Raw genomic sequence first — 23,755 nt, forward strand, 5'->3', positions numbered from 1 at the left:
AAGAGCTTGGAACTTGTTTCGTCTTAGTTAAAGTCAGGCTTTAGCCTAAAATCCTGTGGGGCTCGATGGACATTATGAAAGCCTTAAACCTAAAGCAGTGTTTCCTCTAAGCTGAGTTAGCGTGAGCTAACTCACAGATTTTTAGCCTCCAGCTCACACATTTGTGAGCTCAGCTCACAAATTTGTCTTAGCTCAGGAAGGATGACCCCAGAGCACACCAATGTATGCAGTAGCTTTAATGCCAGTAGCTCACAAAGTAGAATTTTTGCTCACAAGACTCTGCAGCTTAGAGGGAACATTGGCTACAAGCTTTCGCCAGCCAATCGGCCACCTCCTCCGAGGCCCGAAGACATTAAAAAGTGATCAGGGCTTGCCTCTAAGAATGGCAGCTACCAGTAGCCAGAGCGGAAGCACCATGCACGTGGCCCAAGGCACCTTTTCCCTCTTCTTTTGATCCCACTGAAAAAGAACGTCCGCGACTGAGCCTGGCCTTTGCAACCCGCGCATGCATCTGCGAGGAGAGGCCAGAGGCGTTCGCGGCGGGGCCCGACCCTCCACGTTGCAGCAGGCAATACTCTCCCGCCCGCCGGCAATACTCTGCTCCAACCGCCCGCCTTCTTTTTTTTTGCCGGGATCTCCCCGTCTGTACCGCAGGGGGCGGTGTGAGGCCGGCGCTGTCCTGGTCGCCTCCTCGCGGGGACGGCCAACTGGCTTTCCCATTCCTCCCTCCTCCGCCCCTTCTCCTGCGTTGCCGGCGTATCCTCCCGTCTTTGCAATTGGGCGAGGGAGCCGGGAAGTTTCCGGAGCCATTGCAGGGCAGGACTTGCTGCTGCTGCTGTGGGAAAAAAAACACTGTTGGCTGGAAGACACCCGCGCCTGCTGCTGTCACACGCCAGGCAGGCTTCAGGAAGCCGCGCCTGATCCGCCCCGAGGTGGGAACCTCCTGCGCCTTCTCCCCCCCCCCCCCTTTGCAAAGTGTCTTGCCGGGGGAAGGGAGGCTTTGCAGGAAACTTTGTGGAAGTGGCGAAGAGCTCTTAAAAAGAGAGCTCCCCCCCTAATCCCCCCCCCGCCCCGGTTTCTCTTTTAAGAGTCTGGCAGCATCTGGAGAGGGAAGTCGGTGTCTGGTTCTTTCTGTGCCTGGCGGCGATGTTATTCCAGCAAGAGGAGGAGGAGAAATACTAGTCCCGGGGTTGGCCTCTCTCCTCGCGCTCTGAATCTTTCGCTTTTTCCCTTTCTCTCTCCCCTCTAGGATGGCATGGATTTAGGCAGCGACGCCTGCAGCAGCCGCTCGAGCTCGGAGTCCAGTTCCAGCAAAGTGACCCCTTGCTCGGAATGCAAATCCTCCCCGTCGCCCACCAGCCTGGACTTGGCTGCCTTGGAGGACTCGGAAGAAGAGGAGGAGGAAGGAGAGGAGGGGGAGGAGGATTGCCAGGTGTACAAGAGGAAGGTGATTGATGTGTGGGAGGCAGAAGGGGACTATGCCCGCCGCTATGCCAAACTGCCCCCCGCCAGGAGGAGTTTAGCGCCGGAGCTGGAGGAGGCGAGGAGCCCCTGCCTCGCCGCCCCCACCATGCCACCCCCGGCCCCTAATGGCAACCCCCCGGCTCACCACCACCACCGTCCCCACCACCCCCTGGATCTCCGGCACAATGCCAACGTGGTCCCCTCCGGCCGCAGGACTGGACAAAGAGGGGGCAGGGACTCCAGCAAAGCCCCCCACCCCCAGAAAGCTCAGCCGGGCAACGGCGTGGGCAGGCTCGGCAACGGGGGGCCGCTGGTTGCCTTTCACCCTTGGGAGCACTCCACGGGAGGGACGCTTTTGAAAGAGCCCGAGGCTCAGGTGCCCACCATGGACTGGGAGGCGCTGGAGAAGCACCTGGCCGGCCTGCAGTTCCAAGAAGAGGAGATCCGGAACCAGAGCCAGAAAAGCAACTACACCTCAGTAAGTTGGGGCTTTGATTCCCTCCGCCCTCCTGCCTTGTGTGTGTGTGGGGAGGGAGGGAGGACACACATGCTAAGGGAAGTCTTCCTTTTCAGTGGAATTATTAGGCAGGGCAGACAGTGAGTCACTTCCCTCCCTGGAGGAGTATATGTATTTTTTTTCCTTCCCATAGAAGGTAATTTGCAGATGGGCAGAGGCTGTTAGCATTTTTCTGGGATGGGTTGGCATCTCTTCCCCCCCCCCACTCCACTCCCCAAAAGATGTCACAGTTGATGCTGGCAGAGAAGGGCATTGTCTCCATGTGTGCAAGAGGAGATAGCTTTTCTCTGTCTCTCTCTTTTCCCTTCAGTTTTCTGAGGGGATTGTAGTCTGTTTCTTTGTTCAGCAAAGGGGCATGACCCGGCCTTGAGGGTTAGGGAGCAAAAAAGCATGGTGGGGGGGGGCGTGAATTCTTGGAAGGGGGAGGATGCCTAGAGCTGCTTCCTGTTTCTTATCAGGGAAACACCTGGGTGCTTTAGAGAAGCCAGACAGAGTGGGTGGCATCAAGAGGGGAGGGGGAGGAGAAAAAGGTGGGGAGGGGAAGAAATAAAGTCAGCAGGATTGCTGGTCTAGCCTGTGCATTTCCCAACATGGGTCTGTTCCCAGTGAAAAGAGTTTTTACCACTTGGATGCCTGTTTTGCTGGGCTTTTTGAAGACATGACAGTGTTGTGGGTTTTTTAAAATATGCACCTTGGCCTATTAGGGATGCATAGTTTTAATTTCCGCTAATGCCTGTGCTAACATCACATTGTGCTTTGTCATTTGGTACTTTGCCTTGGGGTGTGGACTTGCAAATCCCAGAGCCTCTGGCTTCTGGAGATTGGGTGCATTGCACTTTGACTTTGGGGCAAGAGGAGAGGTAACTTCATTTTGCTGTGTAATTAGCATAGCTGCTTCTAGCAAGAGGAGGGCAAGAAGAGGGAACTTGTTTTCATTTTCCCCCCTAATAGGTCAGAACTGGTGGCACAACATTGCCCTAACATCATGATGCTTGCTTTTAACAGAAATTGTTTCTCCTCCAGCTTCCAATATATTTATTTTAAGCCGAAAGCAGGGGAGAAGGGTAATCATTTTGCATTAGGCAGGCAATATTTCAGGGGTTCACTTCTGTTTTAGAAGCTGTTTCTTAGTAAATCAAGTGTAAAGTTGGCTAGATATAGCTCTACATCTAAAGATTGTCACTGTTACCAATAGATGCTATGGAGGCTATATTTAGTAATGGGGAGGTGCTGATGATGCTGCATTTTTAGTAATATTGTTTCAGTTTGTATCAGTTTCTTCTACAAGCAAAGTAACCAATCCCAAAAGAATTTGCGGAGTCAGAACGATGCACTGAAATGCCTGATCTTTATTTCATGCTGGGATAAGAATATCTTACAGAGTTCTGTGACTGAACTGTTTCCAACTAAACTGATATGACCTCCCTTCAAAGTTTAGAAGTCTCTCAGGGAGCAATCCTAAGTAGATCTACTCAGAAGTAAGTCCCATTTTTACAGTGTGGCTTATTCCCATGAAAGGCCTTAAGATTGCAGCCTTGGCCCAGCTCTGGTGATATATGCTTTGTCTGCCAGTTCTTAAGGTAGGCAGGTGTTAGATAATGAACAGGGATTTAAAAAAAAACCCATAAATTTTTCACTGGTATACTGACTCAGAATTTAAACTTGCTATAGTATTAAAAGTGCCCTGTGCTATCTGCCAGCAGCCATAAATGTATTATGGTTGTATGAATAGTTGAATACTAGTCTGTTTTGAACGTATCAGCAGAAAGGTGGACTTTGGAGGCCTGTTCAAATTCTCACCATGAAAGCTCTGGGCGTTATAACACAGTATATATTATTTCTTTGTTTTCTTACTGATATAATACTCTACAAAGTCACAATCAGTATTCCCTTTCTCTAATCCAAACCCCAATTTTAACTGTGCTTACAGAAAGTTAAAGTAATATGGCCAAAACCCAGAAAGGATACAATAGTTTCAACATGGCTGTACTACCACAGATGGGCATACCACCCCAAACTGCACATCCGGGTGGGTTTTTTTGCTTGAAAACACAACCACATGATGAGGAGGACCATTATGAAAACTAAGCTGTCTCTGCATCAGGATGAGTGATAAGCCTTGTCTTTAAGCTGGGCATTAAACTTTTGAAATGTGGAAGCACTTTCAATCAGTTAGTTCCAAATCTAAGATGGTAAAGCATACAAAGAAACTGAATTACACTCTGTTCCTCAACGGTAAAGACTGTCTTGAAATCCAGCCCAAACTTGATTATCGTAACAGTTATTTGCACATGCCATATGATATCATTCTGAGAAAATCTCTCTTCATGAAAAAGTATTGTGTTTTGAGGTGAGATGAGGTGATGTTACCTAGTATTGCTTGTGGCAGTTGATCTGTGCTGGCAGTAGCTGTTTCAGAAAGACAGGTTCTCACTTGATTTCACAGTTATTGAGTTATGAAGAATACGTATATGAATTTTCATGTATTACACTTCTGAAACCTGAAATGAACACCATGCCATCACTAACATCAACAATTGAGTTAGCAATAAGATAAGATTATTTTAGATTGATTTTAGATTTTTATATTATGTAATTTAATGGTAATTTTAAATGGTACTGAATGTATAATTGTTTTATTGTTTAATATGGCTTTTGCCACACTCTGTAAGCCGCCCTGAGCCTACCTCGGTGGGGAGGGCGGGGTATAAATAAAATTTTATTATTATTATTATTATTATTATTGAAAGATACTTAGCCCCTGATAAGAACAAATTCCTGGGGAAGGGGCAGTTTTGGGAGTGCGAACATGATATGATGTGAAATCATGAGGAAACTCTTGGAACATAAGAACATAAAAGAAGCCATGTTGGACATAAGAGAAGCCATGATGGCCAATGGCCATCCAGTCTAACACTCTGTGTCACACAGTGGCAAAAAAAGCAAGGTGCCATCAGGAGGTCCATCAGTGGGGCCAGGACACTAGAAGCCCTCCCACTGTGCACCCCCCAAGCACCAAGAATACAGAGCATCACTGCCGCAGACAGAGAGTTGCAACAATACGTTGTAGCTAACAGCCACTGATGGACCTTTGCTCTATATGTTTATCCAATCCCCTCTTGAAGCTGTCTATGCTTGCACCCATTGCCACCTCCTGTGACAGTGAATTCCATGATTTAATTACCCTTTGGGTGAAGAAGTACTTCCTTTTATCCATTCTACCCCGACTACTCAACTATTCCATTTAATGTCTATGGGTTCTCATATTGTGAGAAAGGGAGAAAAGTACTTCTCTACCTTCCCTATCCCATGCATAATTTTGTAAACCTTGATAATGTCACCCCTTAGTTAACGTTTCTCCAAGCTAAAGAGCCCCAAGCGTTTTAACCTTTCTTCATAGGGAAAGTGTTCCAACCCTTTAATCATTTTGGAGTTTGTGGTGAGTTATGAAAGGAGATGGCCTTCCCATTAAGTTGGACATCCAACCTGTTCATGTCTTCAGTTTTCAAATGGCTTCCTCGGGTGATGGATGAGGGTTCATCAGAATGACCTAAACTACACTGATGGTGGACATAGCCTAATGAAAGCTGTTGATCCCAAAGGAAGGTGCATATACATCAGTGATCCACTAATTAAAACAAACTTGGGCATCATTGGCTGGAATATGTGAAGAGAGAACGCATCTTAACTTATGGGGAAAATATTTTGCATGAAATATGTAAAGCTAGAAGTTTGCAGCTAAGATCTCTCCTCCTCTATTTTCTGTGCTGTTTTTCTGTTTGCAAGGAACTTTTAACCTGGGTGCGGGGCATGTTTCAAAATATGATCCTCTACCAGTAATCTGTTGTGGTTCAGTCAAGTTCTGTCACTTCAGAATTCTACTGCCTTATTATTCTTTTACATGTGTAGATTGTATCTGATATTTATGTGTTGGTATTTTTTTCTCCCAGAATGTCCAACAGTGAATTTATCATTTCTGTCAAACATTCCTCTTCTCTATACTCAACATCCACTCATGACATTGAGCAGGCATGGAGTTTTCTCTTTTAAGTCCTGCTTAACTACCCATCTTGAGTCTGTTGCCAAGTTATACAGCTTCTCCCCTTAACAAGAGAACACAATACAACCTTTCTTTATTCCTCTTAAACAAAAACTCTTCATGATCTGGTCATCTCTTGCAATGTTCTCCTGATTAGTCGTGTACTTTTGCCTCTCTGCAGCACCTCTCTTGCGGGAGAGCTATTTCGAGCTCCTTATGTTGGGTTTTGCCAGCTCCTGTATTCAACATAAATTCTTTGTCTTTACCCTCAAGCCTCTCCAAGGCCTTGGGTCCCTATCTTTCTGTGCTCATATTCCTTCCAAATATGTCTTTGTTTATGACCTTCAGTTTTTCCCATCCTCCTCAGCTGTCTCATGGTCTCCTGTTTCCTCAGATGATTCCACTTTTGTTGCTTATGAGGTGGATTTTGAGGGGTAGAAGGAAAAGAAAGGAGGCATTGTGAAGGTAGTTTGGGGAAATGTCACCAAGTATATTTCTGTGGCTCCTCTCTTTTCTTTCCCTCCTTTTCAAGAAAGTTCCTTAGCCTTCCTGCCATGGTAAAACTAAGCCCAGGAACCTGAACTGAAAGCACATTCTTCTACTGTTGATCCTTGCCTAGGGAACCTCTGTTAACTCTTCTTTCTGTTGGCTCTCATGTTGTATCTCTATGAGTTCTTGAGAAATTCTATGAGTTCTATGAGAAATCAAGTTGCTCTGTAAAATACTATTCTCATGAATGGAGCTCAGTAAATAAGAACAGACCTCTTGACAATTAGCTGTTGATTTCTGTCCATGGAGGGAGCCCCTAGGACAGAATGAATTTAAAATCCAAGTGTATTACAAGCTCAGGTTGATGTACTTACCAGAGTTCTTACCTAAATTGAAATGAATATAGGATTTTTTTTATGTACCGTATATACAGAACATACAAAATACCAGGGCTTTTTTTGTAACAGGAGCTCCTTTGCATATTAAGCCACATGCCCCTAATGTAGCCAATCCTCCAAGTGCTTACAGGGCTCTTAGTACAGGGCCTACTCTAAGCTCTTGGAGGATTGGCTACATCAAGGGGGTGTGGCCTAATATGCAAAGGAGCTCCTGCTATAAAAAAGCCCTGCAAAATACATTTTAAGTAGGGTGCCTTTTTCATATTTTGATTTATTAGTAGTTATATTAGTGAGGTGTCTTCTGTGTGGGAGAGCAGGAAAGGTTGGGGGGTTGTGGAAAAAGTGTACTACTACTTCCTGTTAGCAGAAACAAAGAGATTAAGAGGGTCTTCTTGTTACCAAAATATTATGACAAGTTGGGTGATTGTAGAGGGAGAGCATGAGGGACTTCTGCATACGAAAGTAGAATTACTACTAATGAAAAACAGAGCCACACGGTATCAAAGCTAGATGTCAGGATTTGGCCTTGGCACAGTGCTGTCCACAAGGGCAGTGTTTTGGTTTGATGGAATGTTGGGAGAGCAGGATGGAATGCGGGGAACATTCTTTAAGAATGTGTTTTTATACTGCTGCACGAGCAGATGGCTGTTTTCTCATTTCTCATTATAAAGCTGTATGATTCTCTTCTATCATATTTGCACATTTTGTGCTGTTTCTCTGTTGCACAGCTGCTCACAGATGAAGTCCTGTGGAGTGTCTGTGGGCTTGTATTTGCAAAGTGCAGCTCTTTGGTATGTATGGGTAACCAAGAGGTAATGCTACTCTCTGTGTGCATGTGTGGACATTTGGGGTGACTCATTTCTGGGTGTGAGAAGGAGCTGTACAATGACTTTGTTGAATTTCCATTCCTTGGTCCACCTTCTCTAGTGATCTACTTTGCATTTCTTTTTAGATCCTTATGCTGATTTGATATATAATCTGTGGTCACAGTGGAGCATATTCCAGGGAAATCCTTAGTCCCTGCTTCAGGTTTAGTTCTCCTTCATCAAGGTAATAAAGAGACCGTGTAGTACCTAGGAGTCCAGTTGTAAGCCAACCTGTAGAATGAGTTTGCTGCTTACATGGTGCAGAAGGCAAGGATGCCGCCGTAAATTACAGTACCCCAAAACATGAAATAGTTACTGACTTAACTTTTCCTTAAAACACAGTGGGTTTTCCTGCCTAGATATTTGAGGGTCACTAGCCTGATCTTGGAAGCTAAGCCGTATTGGCCCTGCGTAGTATTTGAACAAGAGACTACCATGAGAGTCCAGGGTTGCTATGCATAGGCAGGCAGTGGCGAACCACCTCTGTTCATCTCTTGCCTGGAAAATGCTGCAGGATTGCTGTAAGTCTGCTGTGACTTGACAGCGCTTTCCACCACCACCAAGAAGTGAAGCTGGAAATGGTGATGTGGATGCAGCCTTCTTCCATGGAGCTTTCCTTCAAACATAGTGGTGCTTTCATTGGAGGGAAGTCTCTTAAGCGTGAAGAAGGGCTTCAGCCTTTTGTCAGTGGATGGAATGACAGGAGGTAAGATACATCTTTGACATTTGTTAGTATAGACAGGATTTATATTGGCTGCAGTGAAGCATGTGGGAATAATGCAGAAGCTGTAGAAACTGTATTCATGGTCCAAAGAGCTATTGCATGAATTGTACAGAATGAGATGGTAGACCAAGGTGGTGCAGACTTTGGTTCCAATTTCTGAAAAATAAATTAGCAAATGTATGGGCAATTGGGGCAGGGTGACTGGTTTCCTTTTTAAAAGCATGACACCTCGTTTGGCAGGAAGCTGCTAAGATGTCCCCAGATCAGCTGAGTCAATCAAAATACAGCCAGTGGGCAATACTGGACCCAGTTAACATCTTTGCAAAACTCCGTGTCAGTTGTTGGAACTACCACCAGCACTGAATGGCCAACCCATGCAAGGACCACTTGCATTTATTTGTTCACCTGCCCTCTTGGATCTCTGCATGGCTGCTCAATACTAGTTGCTATGCAGGGCTCTTAGGTACTGGGCAGGTGAGCAGTTAACATCTTTGCAAAACTCCATGGAGGTTACTGGAACTACCACCAACAATGAGTGGCCAGCCCATGCAGGGACCACTTGCATTTGCCATTTGCTTGTTTGCCTGCCCTCTTGGATCTCTGTATGGCTGCTCCATGGTAGTTGCTATACAGGGCTCTTAGATGCTGGGCTGGTGGGTGCAAACTGCAGAGAAAAGTATTTGCCTCTTTCAGCTGTCACAGTATACAGAAGCTGGGCTTTCCTCTGGCTGGGGCATGATTGTAGAAGAAAGTGTGAGTAGGAGCGAAAGAGTGTCCGGGGCTTGTCCTGTATGAGTGAATGAATAAGTATCTTAGGTGTGGTTGTGTGTGTGCTTATGTCTGTTTAATTTGCTCAGGTTTTTGATGATATATAACACACATGTATGACGCCAGACCTGTTATTTATAGTTTGGCTTTACTCTCGTTGGTTATTTGTTCTGCATGAGTTTTGAGATCTCTGCTGTGGATTCTCAAAATATGCTTGCATCTAATCTCTAACTCAGTATGTGTTCACAATCTGTAAAGTGGGGAAGAATGTTTTATGTAATTTCCCTAAATGTTGAAGCCTTTGATAGCATGTGGTCTATATGTGTGATACCGACATAATGATATTCTGGTGTGTTATTTTTGGAACGAGCTCTCTCTGGCTTCAGCGAAAAGATTTAGATCTTGTTTTATTATTTTAACTGCCTACAAGGTCTTTAGTGATGTATTTTAATTAGTCAGTCTTTAAACACTACAAATGACTCTGTGTAAAATCTCTTGTGATTATAAAATTAAATTAGGCAACCTTGGCATATCTTTTTATGCTAGCTTCCTTGACAAAGTTCCTGAGTTCCTTTTCTCCTACTCTGCCACCTGGAAAGCAAATTTAAATTTATCACTTCAGTTGACAGTATTGAAACTGTATGGAGTGCAAAAAAAGAGAAAGATGCTTAAAAAAACTGCAGATCTTCTGAATGCCACAAGATTGCTTTATGTTTCAGGTTTTGCTTTTTTAGAATTGCTGCTTTGGTGTTTTGAAGCACCACTGTAAACAGCTCTTTGGAGATCAATGCTATTGCTTTGCTGGATTTTGCAGTAGGTTCATCTAGTTTAGTTTTCCATTTCCAGCAGTGATCAGCTAGGTGCTTCTGGATGTGGATTTTATTCTGTTTTAAACATTTCTATGCTGCCTCTCCACCCAGGGTGACAAATGTCAAAACATTAAAATATCAATACATTAAAACAGCATTTAAAATATAAAATATTTTATAAGTCTATATAAAATATTTAAACAGTTCAGTAAAACATACAAATGCACACAACAGCACAACCAGGCAGGCCAATAACAATTAGTGGGGGAACACACACACACAAAGTTTTCACTCACTGATAGAAGACAACAATAGAGGGAGACAGATGGAAGCTCCTTAGGGAGAGAGCACCACATCCAAGAAGTTCCTTTGTCAGGTTGTCATCTGTCTAGCCTCAGGTGGTATCAGCACCCTAAACAGGGGATCTAAAGTTGATGAGTGTGAAAATAGGTTCTTATGGGAGTAGGCAGTTCTTGAGGTCTGATGCTGATAAGCTGTATGGGGTTTTAAAGGTCAATACTAGGACATTGAATTGGGCTAAGAAACAGATTGGAAGTCATTATAGATGGAACAAGACTGGAAAGATATGGTCCCTGGGACTCACTCCAGTCAGCATTCTAGCAGCAGTATCATGTATCAACTAAATCTTCTGGATAGTCTTCAAGGGCAGCCCCATATAGGTACACTGAAGTAATCAAATCTTGATGCTACCATCTGTGGTAAGATTTCTCCCACCCAGGAAGAGCTGAAGGTGGTGAAAGGCCCCTTACCCACCACTGTCACCTATTTATCCAACAAAAGACCCCTCACCCACCACTGGGTCCAGCTGTACTCCCAAGCTACAAATCTGCTCCTTTAGAGGGAATGCAATCCCATTCATAACAGACCTAGTTTCTGGGTCAGATTTCCCCACACACACACACATACGTATACCAGTAGCACCTCCATTTTGTTGAAAATAAATGTCAGTTTCTTAGCCCTCATTGAATCAAAAACTGCCACCAGGCACCTGTTCACCATTTCTACAGCCTCCCTGGGAAGTGAAAGGAAGAGCTGAGCATCAGCCACATATTTGTGGCAACTCAGCCCAGATCTCTAGATGACCTCTCTCATCGGCTTTCTATAGATATAAAAAAAGCATGGGGGACAAGATGGAATCTTGCAGGACATCATAGGTCAGAGGCCAAGGGATAGAGCGGCAATCTCCCAGCACCATACCCTAAAGCTTTCCTTCATGGTAGGACCACAGCCCCACAGAAAAACAGAAGATGTCATCACATTAGTTTTTCCTGCCTTGCCCTCTTGCTTCACTTGTGGGATGTATGGAAGCACCAAGGCAGTGTCATGTTTTTCTTTTCTGGCTGATGTCCAGATTATGGAGAGGAGTAGATGAAAGGGAAAGTGTTAGTTGACGACGTCATGCGGGCATCTCCCCATCATGCCTCATTAACTTATGAAGGACCTGAATCTTCCCCTAGAAATGTTGACTTAGACTTGGCCTAAGACTGCCTTCACCTTAGAAACTTGTAATCACGGTGCAAGTCAGGAACAGTACAAACGGTTATGGTGCTGAGCTGGTATGGCACAGTGGCTGTAAATACAGGAAAATATTGGATTTATATCCCACCCTCCACTCTGAATCTCAGAGTGGCTCACAATCTCCTTTACCTTCTCCCCCCACAACAGACACCCTGTGAGGTGGGTGGGGCTGAGAGGACTCTCACAGCAGCTGCCCTTTCAAGGACAACCTCTGCCAAAGCTATGGCTGACCCAAGGCCATTCCAGCAGGTGCGAGTGGAGGATTGGGGAATCAAACCTGGTTCTCCCAGATAAAAGTCTACGCACTTAACCACTACACCAAATTGGCTCTCTAATATATGAATCCCAGTCTTGTCCTTTGTGTTGTCCTACCAAGTGGCAGCTCCATGGCGCCATTTCAGATCGAAAAATCAGCCTGGAAGGTAGAAGGCATAAGCCCCAACCCCCTTGGTGGTCGCTCACAAATTTGTGCCCTGTATCTTCTTTTTTAAAAAAGGAAGAATACTCTTAGAAACTCATTACCAGGACTTGGGCATCCTGTGTAGTTTGGATTTAACAGAGGGCATTGTGAGTTGATAAATGCCAGGCTGAAATCTCACATTAGCTCCCCAGTCCTGAATTTGGGAGTCACTCTAGCAGCCATCTTTAAAAGGGAGTTGGAAGAACTGCAGAAAGAATGGATGCCATCCAGTTTAAAAATGTGCAGTATAAATGTTAATGTGGCTTTTTAAAAACAAAATATAAGTATTGCTGAGTTGAACTGCACTGCTTTCTATAAGATGTTATATGTAAAGTTTGATTTCTTACAGTCTGAAGTAATGGTAGTTCTTGAACTGAAGAAGCAAATGCTGGTTGGGGACACAAAAAGCAGCAAATCAGGCAGTCCTCATTTATGCCTGTTATTTCCTTTTATATGGTGCAAGTGAATTGGATACCCTTCTCTTCCTTGCTCTCCCGCCTGTGCTAGAAGAAGATTACAGTTCTTCACGTCCCTTTGGCAAGATTCCTTTTTACCACTTAATCTGTTTCTCCTACAACAATTGCAGCATCCTGGCTCCTATCCAGAGGACAAGCAATTCCTTTTTGTTCAGCTGCAACATATAAATCACCTGGAGGAGGAATTTATAAATGGTAGATTTGTTAGTATGGTATAGGCTTTTGTATTTCCCTTCTGGTTATGCATGTCACAAAATTTGGTGCAAGCTAGGGTACCATTGCCACACTTTGGGTTTATCTGATTTTCTAATTGCATTGGAAGATGTCCAGTTTCGTATTTTTTTTAGAAGCTTCAATTAATAAATTTTATAGTATGTTATATTAGTTCAGAGATCATTTAAACCCTTAAGCAAAAATTCTGATGTGGCTAATTGTACATTTAATGAAAAAGCATTCCTCTTGGAAGCAATCAATCACAAGTTGTACCCACAAAAGAATAACTGCAAATTAACATTAAATATGTTTTGGGGAAAACTGTCCTTGTAAACAGCTTTGCATAAAGGAAATAAAAACTGTAATTAATGGTTTGCTTCAGTTGCATTTCATCCCTAATTGGCATGCAGTGATTTGTAGCAGTGTGGCTAGTTCTGTTTTTTTTTTAATTGAGCTGGAGATCCACTGCATTGAACCACCAAAGTTGCTAGTGTTTTTTAATGTGGTTTTTGAGTAATGTTATGTGACAGTTTAGTTAGTAAAGAATTTTTGTCTTGATGTGCATGTGTGAATTTGGCTTTTGAATGGTCATGCTAAGGTCATTATGGGAGCGGGGGAAGAAAGAGCTGGAATCCTGAAAGACACATAAATATGTAACAAAATTAGGAACACATTTGAGACAAAGTTAAACACATTTGTTTCAGGGACAGATTAACCCTGCCTCCAAAAGGTTTAGGATACCAACTGGTGCCATGACCCTGATGCTGGCTGGAAAATAATCCCAGCATGGATGTAGAATGTGCCCCAGGGTTGTGCTGGTAAAAGAATAAGGCTCAGGAGATATCCTCTTTAGCCTGCTCCCTCACTCAGTGCCAGGATAATGTTACTGCAGCAACACCTTTGGCATAACTGGTAACATTCCCCAAGAAGCCATGGAGAGAGAAGAGTAGTCTTCTACTCTTAAATTTCAGCTTTCCACCATTCCTCCAAGCCCAGTGCAATTTAAGATGTAAGCCAAGGCTGCTGCCAATCCCAAGAACTGCATAAACACATCTGGGTCATCTGTATCTCTCAGATGATAGTATGTGAATAGGGGGCTTCATTTCCCTGGCCTCATATGAGACAGACTTGAAATACACACAGGGTGGGAGATGTTGGTGATGGGAATCCAGGGAAAGGGCAGTTTGCCCAAAAAGACCAACAGCTTAAGAAGAAAACAAACATTGTCAAAGCATACTCCCAGCACTTCTGCACAGAACCCTTTCATAGAGTAAACCTCAAGTTGTTATGGTTTCAAATAATTCTATGCACACCCCTCATGTACCAACTGTTTATTGTCCCAGTGCCCTTCCCTCAGCATTTGCTGTCTGAAAGGGGTTCCTCCAACTTGCAGACACAAGGGCAGTATACCATTTGCACAGTCAGCATGAGGTCATGCCAGTATAATGCACACACCCCTTCACAGATCAAAATTGCTTTGCTGTTTTAAAATTATAAGGCTTGTAATTGCTACTTGGGCTCTTAAAGACTCTGATAAAGCTGCTGGTGCATTAAAAATGTATCATTGCATAATTTTAGTAAGAGGAGCCTATAAAATAAAACATACACCTGTACTTGCCTGAAGAGGGATGGATTGAAACTGACAGCAGAGAGACTAGGATACCCTGTGCCTTTGAACTTAGCTGGGCTACAGGGATTGTAATATCACAGGCTATATTTTTTATAAAAACTGAAGATCGTTTCTGGACTATTTTGGATATTCAGGAGTTGAGAGAATAGAGAGTTTGTACAGGCTCAGATGGGGCAAGCTTAAACCACCAAAGTGTTTCAAAGCGTATCCGTGGACTTGAGACGAGAAGGAATTTTGGAAACGTTCCAGCAATAGCTGTAAAAAGGCTTCCAGGCACGGAAAATGTGGGGAGGCGAATAGGAGGTTAGATGCAAAGATGGCCTGAAGATAAAAAGGAGGAAAATGTGTAATCTGTTGGAGCATTTGACAGGTTTTAAAAGCAGCCAGAAGATCCTGGAGAAAAAGTTGTTGGAGTGGATATTATTCCATGCAGAGACAATGTCTGATATTTTCTGCTGTGGAAATACATACTGAACAGGGATAAACGTTATATTTCTTTGTGTATCTGCACAGTATGACAAAGTTAAAGATAAGAATATATCATAACGTGGGCTGTGCCTATAGAAGGTAGAGCATGCCATGAAGTCACAGTCAGCTCACAGCAATCCCATGAAGTTTCACCTCATGGGGCTTTCAAGGCAAGAGACATTCAGAGGTGGCTTACCAGCAATATGAGGAGCCCCGTGGCGCAGAGTGGTAAAGCTGCAGTACTGCAGTCCAGACTCTCTGCTCACGACCTGAGTTCGATCCCGGCAGAAGCTGGGTTCAGGTAGCCGGCTCCAGGTTGACTCAGCCTTCCATCCTTCCAAGGTCGGTAAAATGAGTACCCAGCTTGCTGGGGGGAAAGTATAGAAGACTGGGGAAGGCAATGGCAAACCACCCCATAAAAAGTCTACCATGAAAACATCATGATGCGATGTCACCCCAGAGCTGGAAACAACTAGTGCTTGCACAGGGGACTGACTACCTTTACCTTTTAAAAAAAAAACCAAACAACAGGCAATATATAAATTCTGCTTAGCTTCTGAGCTCTTCTTGAGATCAAGCTAGCCTGGGCTATTGGGGCTACTGCAGCTGTGCCTGTAAACTGTTCTCAAAGCCACACATGGGATGTCTGCTGCCCACCCAGGGGTCCTTAGGAAGAGTGCTTGGAGCTCAGGATGGTACTTGCGGTGGAGCAAGCAAATGGTATTCCTCTACTGACCAGGCAGGGGGAGAAGGCCTGACTCCCAGAATTTTATGGAAGACTGACCGACCAAGAGGCTTTGTGCTGCCTTCCAAATTACATGCTTCAGTGCAGCATCCCGCTATTCCAGTCTGTGATTGGAGAGAGCTCTGAGATCTGAGCACAGCTTGTTCCACCGAATTCTCCAGGGAAAGTTCCTTTTCTGGCCATGAGGTTTCTGAATAAAGCTGTGAGTCACTAGCAATTCTCAAGCACATTCAAGATGGAAATTCCCCTTTGTCAAAGAATTTAGAGGAAAGGTATATCCCCTGGACCCTGTTGACTACTGTGTTTAGCAGAGTTAGTACTTGTAGTACACTTCCACCGTTTATTCAGACATTTATACTCCACTTCCCTGCCCTCCGGTGGGGTCTCCAATGCTGACAACATCATTCTCCTCTCTTCAGTTTTATTTTCACAATAACTCTGTGTGGTAGGTTGGGTGGAGAGAGAGTGAGTCAGAGGCCCAAGGTCACCCAGCAAGCTGCCATGGCAGAGTGTGGTTTTGAACCTTGGCCTCTTGGTCTGACACACTAACTTCAACACCACACTGGGTACTCCCCCATAGTTAAGTTGTCTGAAGTCAGCTTTGCTGACTGAACATTTTTGCATCTTTTTTGGCATATTATTTCTGGTTAAATTAATAATGGGTATGCTAATGCCTTCTACTAAATCTTCTAAATAATGAGCTCCTTGTAACTAGTAATCTGCCAGCCTCAAAGCTGCTGTAAAAGCTAACAGAAAAACCAGTGTAGGGATTAAAGTGTAGGACTAGGCTCAAATCCCTTCTCTGCCATGAAGCTCACTGTCTGACCTGAGGCCAGTCACTTTTTCTCTGCCCAGCCTACCTCACATAGTTGTTGCTGTGTGGATACAATGGAGGAGATGTGAACAATGTGCCATTTTTGCCTTGAGCTTCTTGGAGGAAGGACAGAAATGTAGCAGATATAATTCAATGCATTACCAAAAAACAGGAGGGCAATTGTCTGCTGTGGTTCTCTTCATTTTGCTTGAATCCAACCCACATCTTCATGGGTTAAGACTAGGGTTTTGTGCAATGTGTGGATTATTCTGCTTAAATACTTTCCCAGGTTGAAAAGGATTGAAATGGTGTCATTTCAATTAAAATAACAGCAAAAACATGCATAGAGAGCATTCATGTATTAACTCTGGGAGCTGAGAATGCGTGCTTTGCATCTCTTCTTGCCAATCTCTGTGTTGCGTCTGGCACAAGCAAATGGCCTCATCTGGCCCTATTCCCTGTCCGATTTGTGGTACTCAACCTTGCTGTGTTTTGTTCAGTTTCCCTGTTGACCCTGTAAAATTGTGCAAGGGTTTTTGTTTTGTTTTGTTTTTAAAGTGCTGCTATCTAAGAGCGTAACAATGAAGTCTGCATGATTTGAGCATCCTAGGAGAATAATCCAGGTGTAACCCTGCACTGTGCAGTAGCTTAAGATCAGAACAAAAGAGATGAAGCCTTAGATACAGAAGAGCTAATGAGCCATAAACTGCATGAACAGAACCAAGCCAAATCTTACTAGGAATTAGGATATCCTGCAGGGGGCTTAAAAAGCAGAGTTTGTAGATAAACTGCCCCTTGCCTATCTTCCCCCCTCCACCATCAGAGTAGCTCAAGGTAGGACTGAAAACCACAATTATGGGTTACTGATTCTTGTATTTTTTTAAATGATGCTTTCAAATTGAAAATAAGAGCAATCCAGACATTGAAAACTAACATTTAACCTTGTGCTGCTCTCAGCGGTAACAGATTCTCTGTACATGAACACATGAAACTCCATCAAGGTCAGTCTTGTCTACTCTGGTTGGTGGCAGTTCTCAAGGGACTCGGGCTGATAACAGATGGGCATTCCAGGGTGGCTTGGAAACATCCCAAATCAAGACAGCCCAAAACGAGCCACCCCAGAGCACCCCACACTCAACCGCATGCCGCTCGTCTTCGGTCCACGTGGCTGCCGAGCACCTCCTCACAGGAAGATGATCCGGAAGCCGGATTCCTCTTTGTTCCCCCTCAGGGGGAAGCGCTGATGTTCATGAGCGCTCCAGCGCTCTCATCTGGTCCTTCAAAAAAAAAATCTTGGTGCAGCTTGGCAGCTCCACATTGCCAAGCCGCCTCACTTGCGCCTTTCCCCTTCCAGATGGCGGGGAGGCGACTGACAACCGGCTCAAAACTTTGCTACCACTTTCACAGTGGTAGCTTTTTGAGCCGGGTGGAGCAGCTGGAAGGACGGAGTGAGTGCGGGCTGGGGACGCGCGGCAGATGTTTAAGTGTGGAGGGATTATTTGGGCCGACTTCAGAGGCGTCTGAGTCGGCCCAAAGTGTCAGTCTGTAATCAGCCAGGTAATCTCCTATTAAATGGAGATGTTTGGTATTGAACCTGGGACCTTCTGTGTGCCAAGCAGATAGATGCTCTACTGGTGAGCCACAGCCCTTGGCCAAAGAGCAGCTTTGTTTTTGCTCTTGGAATGCTGACCAACTCCAAATAGGGCTTTAAAAACACAAACTTCTAAAGTCATTGAAAAGAGTTGAGACATGTCATTTTTGTATGGGAGAAAGAGAAGAAGAAGAAGACTGCAAATTTATACTCCGCCCTCCTCTCTGAATCAGAGTCTCAGAGTGGCTTACAATCTCCTATATCTTCTCCCCCCATAACAGACACCCTGTGAGGTGGGTGGGGCTAAGAGGGCTCTCACAGCAGCTGCCCTTTCAAGGACAATTCTTGCAAGAGCTATGGCTGACCCAAGGCTACTCCAGCAGCTGTAAGTGGAGGAGTGGGGAATCAAACCCGGTTCTCCCAGATAAGAGTCCGAACACTTAACCACTACACCAAACTGACTCTCTAGAGTAGGGTTCAGGAAATAATTCCTCATGCTGCAGATGTTTTTTACTTCCAGGAAATTGTGAAGCCATCCAGCCACTAAACAAATCTCAATATTCAGCCTACTTGTCAGAGTTGTAGATTGATTCATGTATTACAGCTGAAGCATCAGAGGAGGTTTCTTGTGTATTATAGCATTAGTTGGATGCAGGAACAATGCAAGAGGCCAATGGCTTGCTTCCTTCCCACCCACGTGTTGCCTTCTCTCTTATTCCGAAGGATGTTTTATTATTGCTCTTCATCACTTAGATCAGTGTTTCGCATTAGCAGGGTTGCGACCCAGTACTGGGCCACGGAAGCCTCCATACCGGGTCACAAAAAAAGCTAAAGCTAGCCCTGCCCCCAGCAAAGCCTGAGCTCTGCTCTGCTTCCTTCCTTCCCCCGTCTCTCCATTGTGCAGAGAAAACCTAGGCTTGAAGACTGACATAGGCTGCAAAGCCTTAGCTCCGTTTGGCTTCCTTCCTTCCCCCGTCTCTCTGTTGTGCAGAGAAAAGCTAGGCTTGAAAACTGACACAGGCTGCAAAGCCTGAGCTCCGTTTGGCTTCCTTCCTTCCCCCGTCTCTCTGTTGTGCAGAAAAAAGCTAGGCTTAATGACTGACATAGGCTACAAAGTCTGAGCTATGTTTAGCTTCCTTCCTTCCCCCATCTCTGTGTTGTGCAGAGTAAAACTAGCCTTGAAGCAAGCTTGGTTGTAGCTTCAGGCAGGGTTTCAGTAGTAGCAGCTGAAGGAAGGGCCTACTAAATGTGTCAGCATATTTTGAGGTATAGGAGCTGCTAGGGCCCAGTGTGGGTGGTACACAGTGCTGGCATTCCTGTTGGCATTAGCAGGGTTGCGACCCAGTACTGGGCCACGGAAGCCTCCATACCGGGTCACAAAAAAAGCTAAAGCTAGCCCTGCCCCCAGCAAAGCCTGAGCTCTGCTCTGCTTCCTTCCTTCCCCCGTCTCTCCATTGTGCACTCCCAACTGCATACACTGGTCAGTGCTGTTGAGCAAGGGGTGTATAGGTAGTGCAGGCAGTTGAACATGGGCTTTAGGAGTGCTTGCAAGCTGGAGAAGAACACACAAACAGATAGGTGCATGCAGGTGTGGGAGTGGAAAGAGAGGACCCAGGGAATGTATGAAAAAGTTGCAAACCACCCACTTTCCACCCCCATTTTGGCTCAGTATGAGTTTCATAGAGATTTTTCTGAAAATGAAATTACTTCAGAAGAAGAGGCAGGTTTGGGGGAGTGCCCTGGAAATGACCTCACAGGAAGAGGTGGAGTTTTGCTTCAGTGTGCCCCGGAAGTGACATTACTTGGCCTGTGATCTGGAAACGACACCACAGGAAATGACATAATTCCTGTCTCCAAGCTCCACCCCCAAAGTCTCCAGGCTCCACCCCCGAATTTTAGTAGGTCACGAAGGAGAAGTGTAAAAATAACCGGGCCATGAAAAAGAAAAGTTTGGGAAAACATGACTTAGAGGATTCTTGTGTTGCCCTGTTATCAGTGTTGTGTGGTAAAAATTAAGAACATAAGAGAAGCCATGTTGGATCAGGCCAATGGCCCATCCAGTCCAACACTCTGTGTCACGCAGTGGGCTAATACACACACACACACACACACACACACACACACTGTAGCTAATAGCCACAGATGGACCTCTGCTCCATATTTTTATCCAATCCCCTCTTGAAGCTGGCTATGCTTGAAGCTGCCGCCACCTCCTGTGGCAGTGAATTCCACATGTTAATCACCCCTTTGGGTGAAGAAGTACTTCATTTTATCCGTTTTAACCTGACTGCTCGGCAATTTCATTGAATTCCCACGAGTTCTTGTATTGTGAGAAAGGGAGAAAAGTGCTTCTCAGCCATTTCCCTATCCTCCTTCAGTAATCCTTTTGCCCCTAGGTCATCCAAGGGCCCCACTGCCTCCCTGGTTGGTTTCCTGCTTCTAATATATAGGAAGAAATTTTTGTTGTTGGTCTTTGTTTTTTGCAATATGCTTCTCATAGTCCCTTTTTGCCTGCCTGATCACAGTCTTGCATTTGATTTGCCACAGCCTGTGTTCCCTTTTATTAATCTCACTTGGACTAGCTGTCCACCGCTTAAAGGAGTCCTTCTTACCTTTTACAGCTTCCATTACTTTGTTTGTTAACCATGCAAGCCTTTTCTTATAGTTGTTTGTGCCTTTCCTAACTTGCGGTATATACTTTATCTGAGCTTCTAGGATTGTAGTTTTAAATAGCCTTCAAGCTTCCCCAAGGATTTTGACTGTATTTACCTTTCCTTTCAGTTTCCTCTTCACATGCCTCCTCATCTCAGAGAATTTACCCCTTTTAAAGTTAAACGTGGTTGTGCTGGTCTTTTGGGGCAACTCCCTGTTTGTACAAAGTATGAAAGCAATAATGTTATGGTCACTGCTCCCAAATGGTGCAATCACTTTTACATCTCTCTTTTACACCTTGGGCATTACTTAGGACAAAATCCAGGATTGTCCCACCCTTGGTAGGTTCTGTGACCATCTGCTCCAGAAACTCAATCTCTTTCTCTCGACCTGAACACATATTGACCCAATCAATCTGCGGGTAGTTAAAATCACCTATTATGACACAGTTTTTACGTTTAGCCACTATCTTTAATCCTTCCATCATATTATAATCGTCCTCTATCTTTTGATTTGCTGGGTGATAACAAACTCCCATAGTTAAATTTCTTTTTGGGCCCTCTATTTAGACCCAAAGCATTTCTAGAAGGGAATCTAATTCTCTGACCTCAGTCTTACTGGACTGTATACCCTCTCTGACATACAGAGTCACCTCACCTCCAACCCTTCCCTCCCTATCCTTCTGATATAACTTATATCCAGGAATCACTGTGTCCCACTGATTCTCCTCATTCCACCAAGTTTCTGAAATTCCCACAATGTCTATGTTTTTCCCCAACACTAAACATTCCAATTTACCAATTTTACTTTGAAGACTTCTAGTATTTGCATACAAACATCTATAATTTCCCAGGCAAGTTAGGCCCGCAACCTTCCTGTTGCCTCGAGACTTTGGCAGACACTCCATACTGTTTGTCACCATCTCAGTGGACAACTCAGATCCATTATCCGGTAGAAAAAAGTAACAGCTAACCCTTCATCTCTTTGAGATGAGTCCTTCCGAACCAGAGACATTTCATCTCCTGTCAGCTTTCCCCCAAGATTTAATTTAAAAACTGCTCTGCCACCTTTTTGATTTTAATCACCAGCAGCCTGGTTCCATCTGGGGACAAGTGGAGACCATCTCTTTTGTACAGCTCCCGCTTGTTCCAGAAACCATCCCAGTGCCTAATAAACTTAAACCCTTCCTTCCTACACCATTGTCTCATCCACACATTGAGACTTCTGATTTGTGCCTGTCTCTCCAGCCCTGCACGTGGAACAGGTAGCAATTCTGAGAAGGCTACCTTGGAGGTCCTGGCCTTAAGTCTCCTGCCTAGCAGCCTAAATTTTTCCTCCTCACGACTGCATTTCCCCATATCGTTGGTGGCAACATGCACCACGACATGCCTATCTACGACATGTGTAATGTCCGCTACTTTCGCACCAGGCAGGCAAGTCACCATACGGTCAGTACGCAGTTTTGCCACCCTGCTGTCTACTTGCCTAAGGATCGAATCACCAACTACCAAGACCCCCCCCCCCTCCTTGGCGCGAAAGGATACCCGGTCACCAACTGAAGAAGAGTTCCCTTCTGAGGGCACATTCTCCTTATCCTCAGAACGGTGCCCTGTTCCCTCTCGACCCTCATGCTCCCTGGCAGCAACGGGGCTGCCACGTTCAGAGTGGGGTTCATCTAATACATCCCCAAGAGTCTTCTCCGAGTGCCTAACTGACTGTCTCTGCTTCTCCAGGTCAGTCACCTCAGCCTCAAGGGTACAAACTTGTTCCCTTAGGACCAGGAGCTCCTTGCATCGAGCACACACCCAAGACTTCGGTCTTGTGGGCAGATAGTCATACATGTGACACTCAGTGCAAAACACTGGAAAGCCCCCACCCCCCTGCTGGCATTCTACCTTCATGATAGCTTTTTTAAAATATACAGTCCCCTTTTAAATCCTGTTTTTTTATGTGGCTCTCCTTCTGGAGGGTCTACTTACCTTATTGGGAACACAAGGAAAATTGGGATCTGGGTTCCTTGTCCTTACACAGCCCCCAGGCTAAGAGCCACAGACCAAGAGCCCTTTAGCTCTCTCCCTTCGGCTCACACTTCTGGCAAGGCGCAGCTTAATAATGCAAAGAGGGTGGGGCCTCAGTCTGCCCCAGGAACACAGCCACTCCTAATCAATCAGCAACAATCACCTTCAGCCCACTCAAACAAAACAAACAGCAGTTCCCCAGCAACCACAAACTCAGAATTTTCAGCAATCACACAGTCACACAAACTCAGAAATTTTCAACAACTTCCCCAGCTGTTCAGAAAGCCAAACCTCACCCTTATAGCACTTCTTATCTGCTCTCTCTCAGAGCTCTCTGAAATGTGCTCAGCCTCTGGCAATGCGCAGCTTAATAATTCTTGGTAGTCTTAATATTCCTGGGACATCTCTTCAAACAGGGCTTCAGCTAGGGCTTTTTAAATAAGTTGGTTCAATCAGAAAGAGTTGGTAAGTTTGCCATTTCTGTAGGAAGAAGACCACAGATTTATACCCCATCCTTCTCTCTGAATCAGAGTCTCAGAGCGGCTTACAATCTCCTTTATCTCCTTCCCCCACAACAAACACCTGTGAGGTCGGTGGGGCTGAGAGAGCTCTCACAGCAGCTGGCCTTTCAAGGACAACTCCTACAAGAGCTATGGCTAACCCAAGGCCATTCCTGCAGCTGCAAGTGGAGGAGTGGGGAATCAAACCTGGTTCTCCCAGATAAGAGTCTGTGCACTTAACCACTACACCAAACTGAAAGAGTACCAGAACTTGATGGAGATTTTTAGGGAGAGGAAAAAGCTGGGAACAAAGATTCTTTTTACTCTCATGTCTCTTTCTAAAATAGTCTCACAGTGCACTGATCATGTCTACTCAGAAGTAAGACCCACTATTTTCAGCGGTGCTTACTGTTCAGTAAGTGAACATAGGATTGTACCCTCCATTCTGTACATCAGATTGCCATCATCACTATGTCTTACATACACAGCTCCATTTGGGGTTAAATCATGAATCTTCCGAATTTGTAGTACCCCTGGTTCTAGAGTGCTTTATGGGATTTTCTGCAACTTCTGCA

General features: G+C 44.9%; 1 protein-coding gene across 5 annotated transcripts in view; it reads left to right on the forward strand.

Moving 5' to 3' along the window:
* The window catches only part of SCHIP1 (schwannomin interacting protein 1), a 621,980-nt gene that overhangs the window by 482,607 nt on the left and 115,618 nt on the right, over positions 1–23,755 (forward strand). For 3 of the 5 annotated variants that reach the window (XM_060242397.1, XM_060242398.1, XM_060242399.1), the window contains one exon: positions 1,250–1,942. In XM_060242397.1, coding sequence (XP_060098380.1) covers positions 1,250–1,942 — 693 coding nt within the window. Of the gene's footprint in view, positions 1–635; positions 933–1,249; positions 1,943–23,755 lie in introns of those variants that run through there. The other 2 variants (XM_060242401.1, XM_060242402.1) reach the window with 2 other exon arrangements.

The sequence above is a fragment of the Heteronotia binoei genome, chromosome 6, assembly GCF_032191835.1.
Source record: "Heteronotia binoei isolate CCM8104 ecotype False Entrance Well chromosome 6, APGP_CSIRO_Hbin_v1, whole genome shotgun sequence".
Taxonomy (NCBI): Eukaryota; Metazoa; Chordata; class Lepidosauria; order Squamata; family Gekkonidae; genus Heteronotia; species Heteronotia binoei.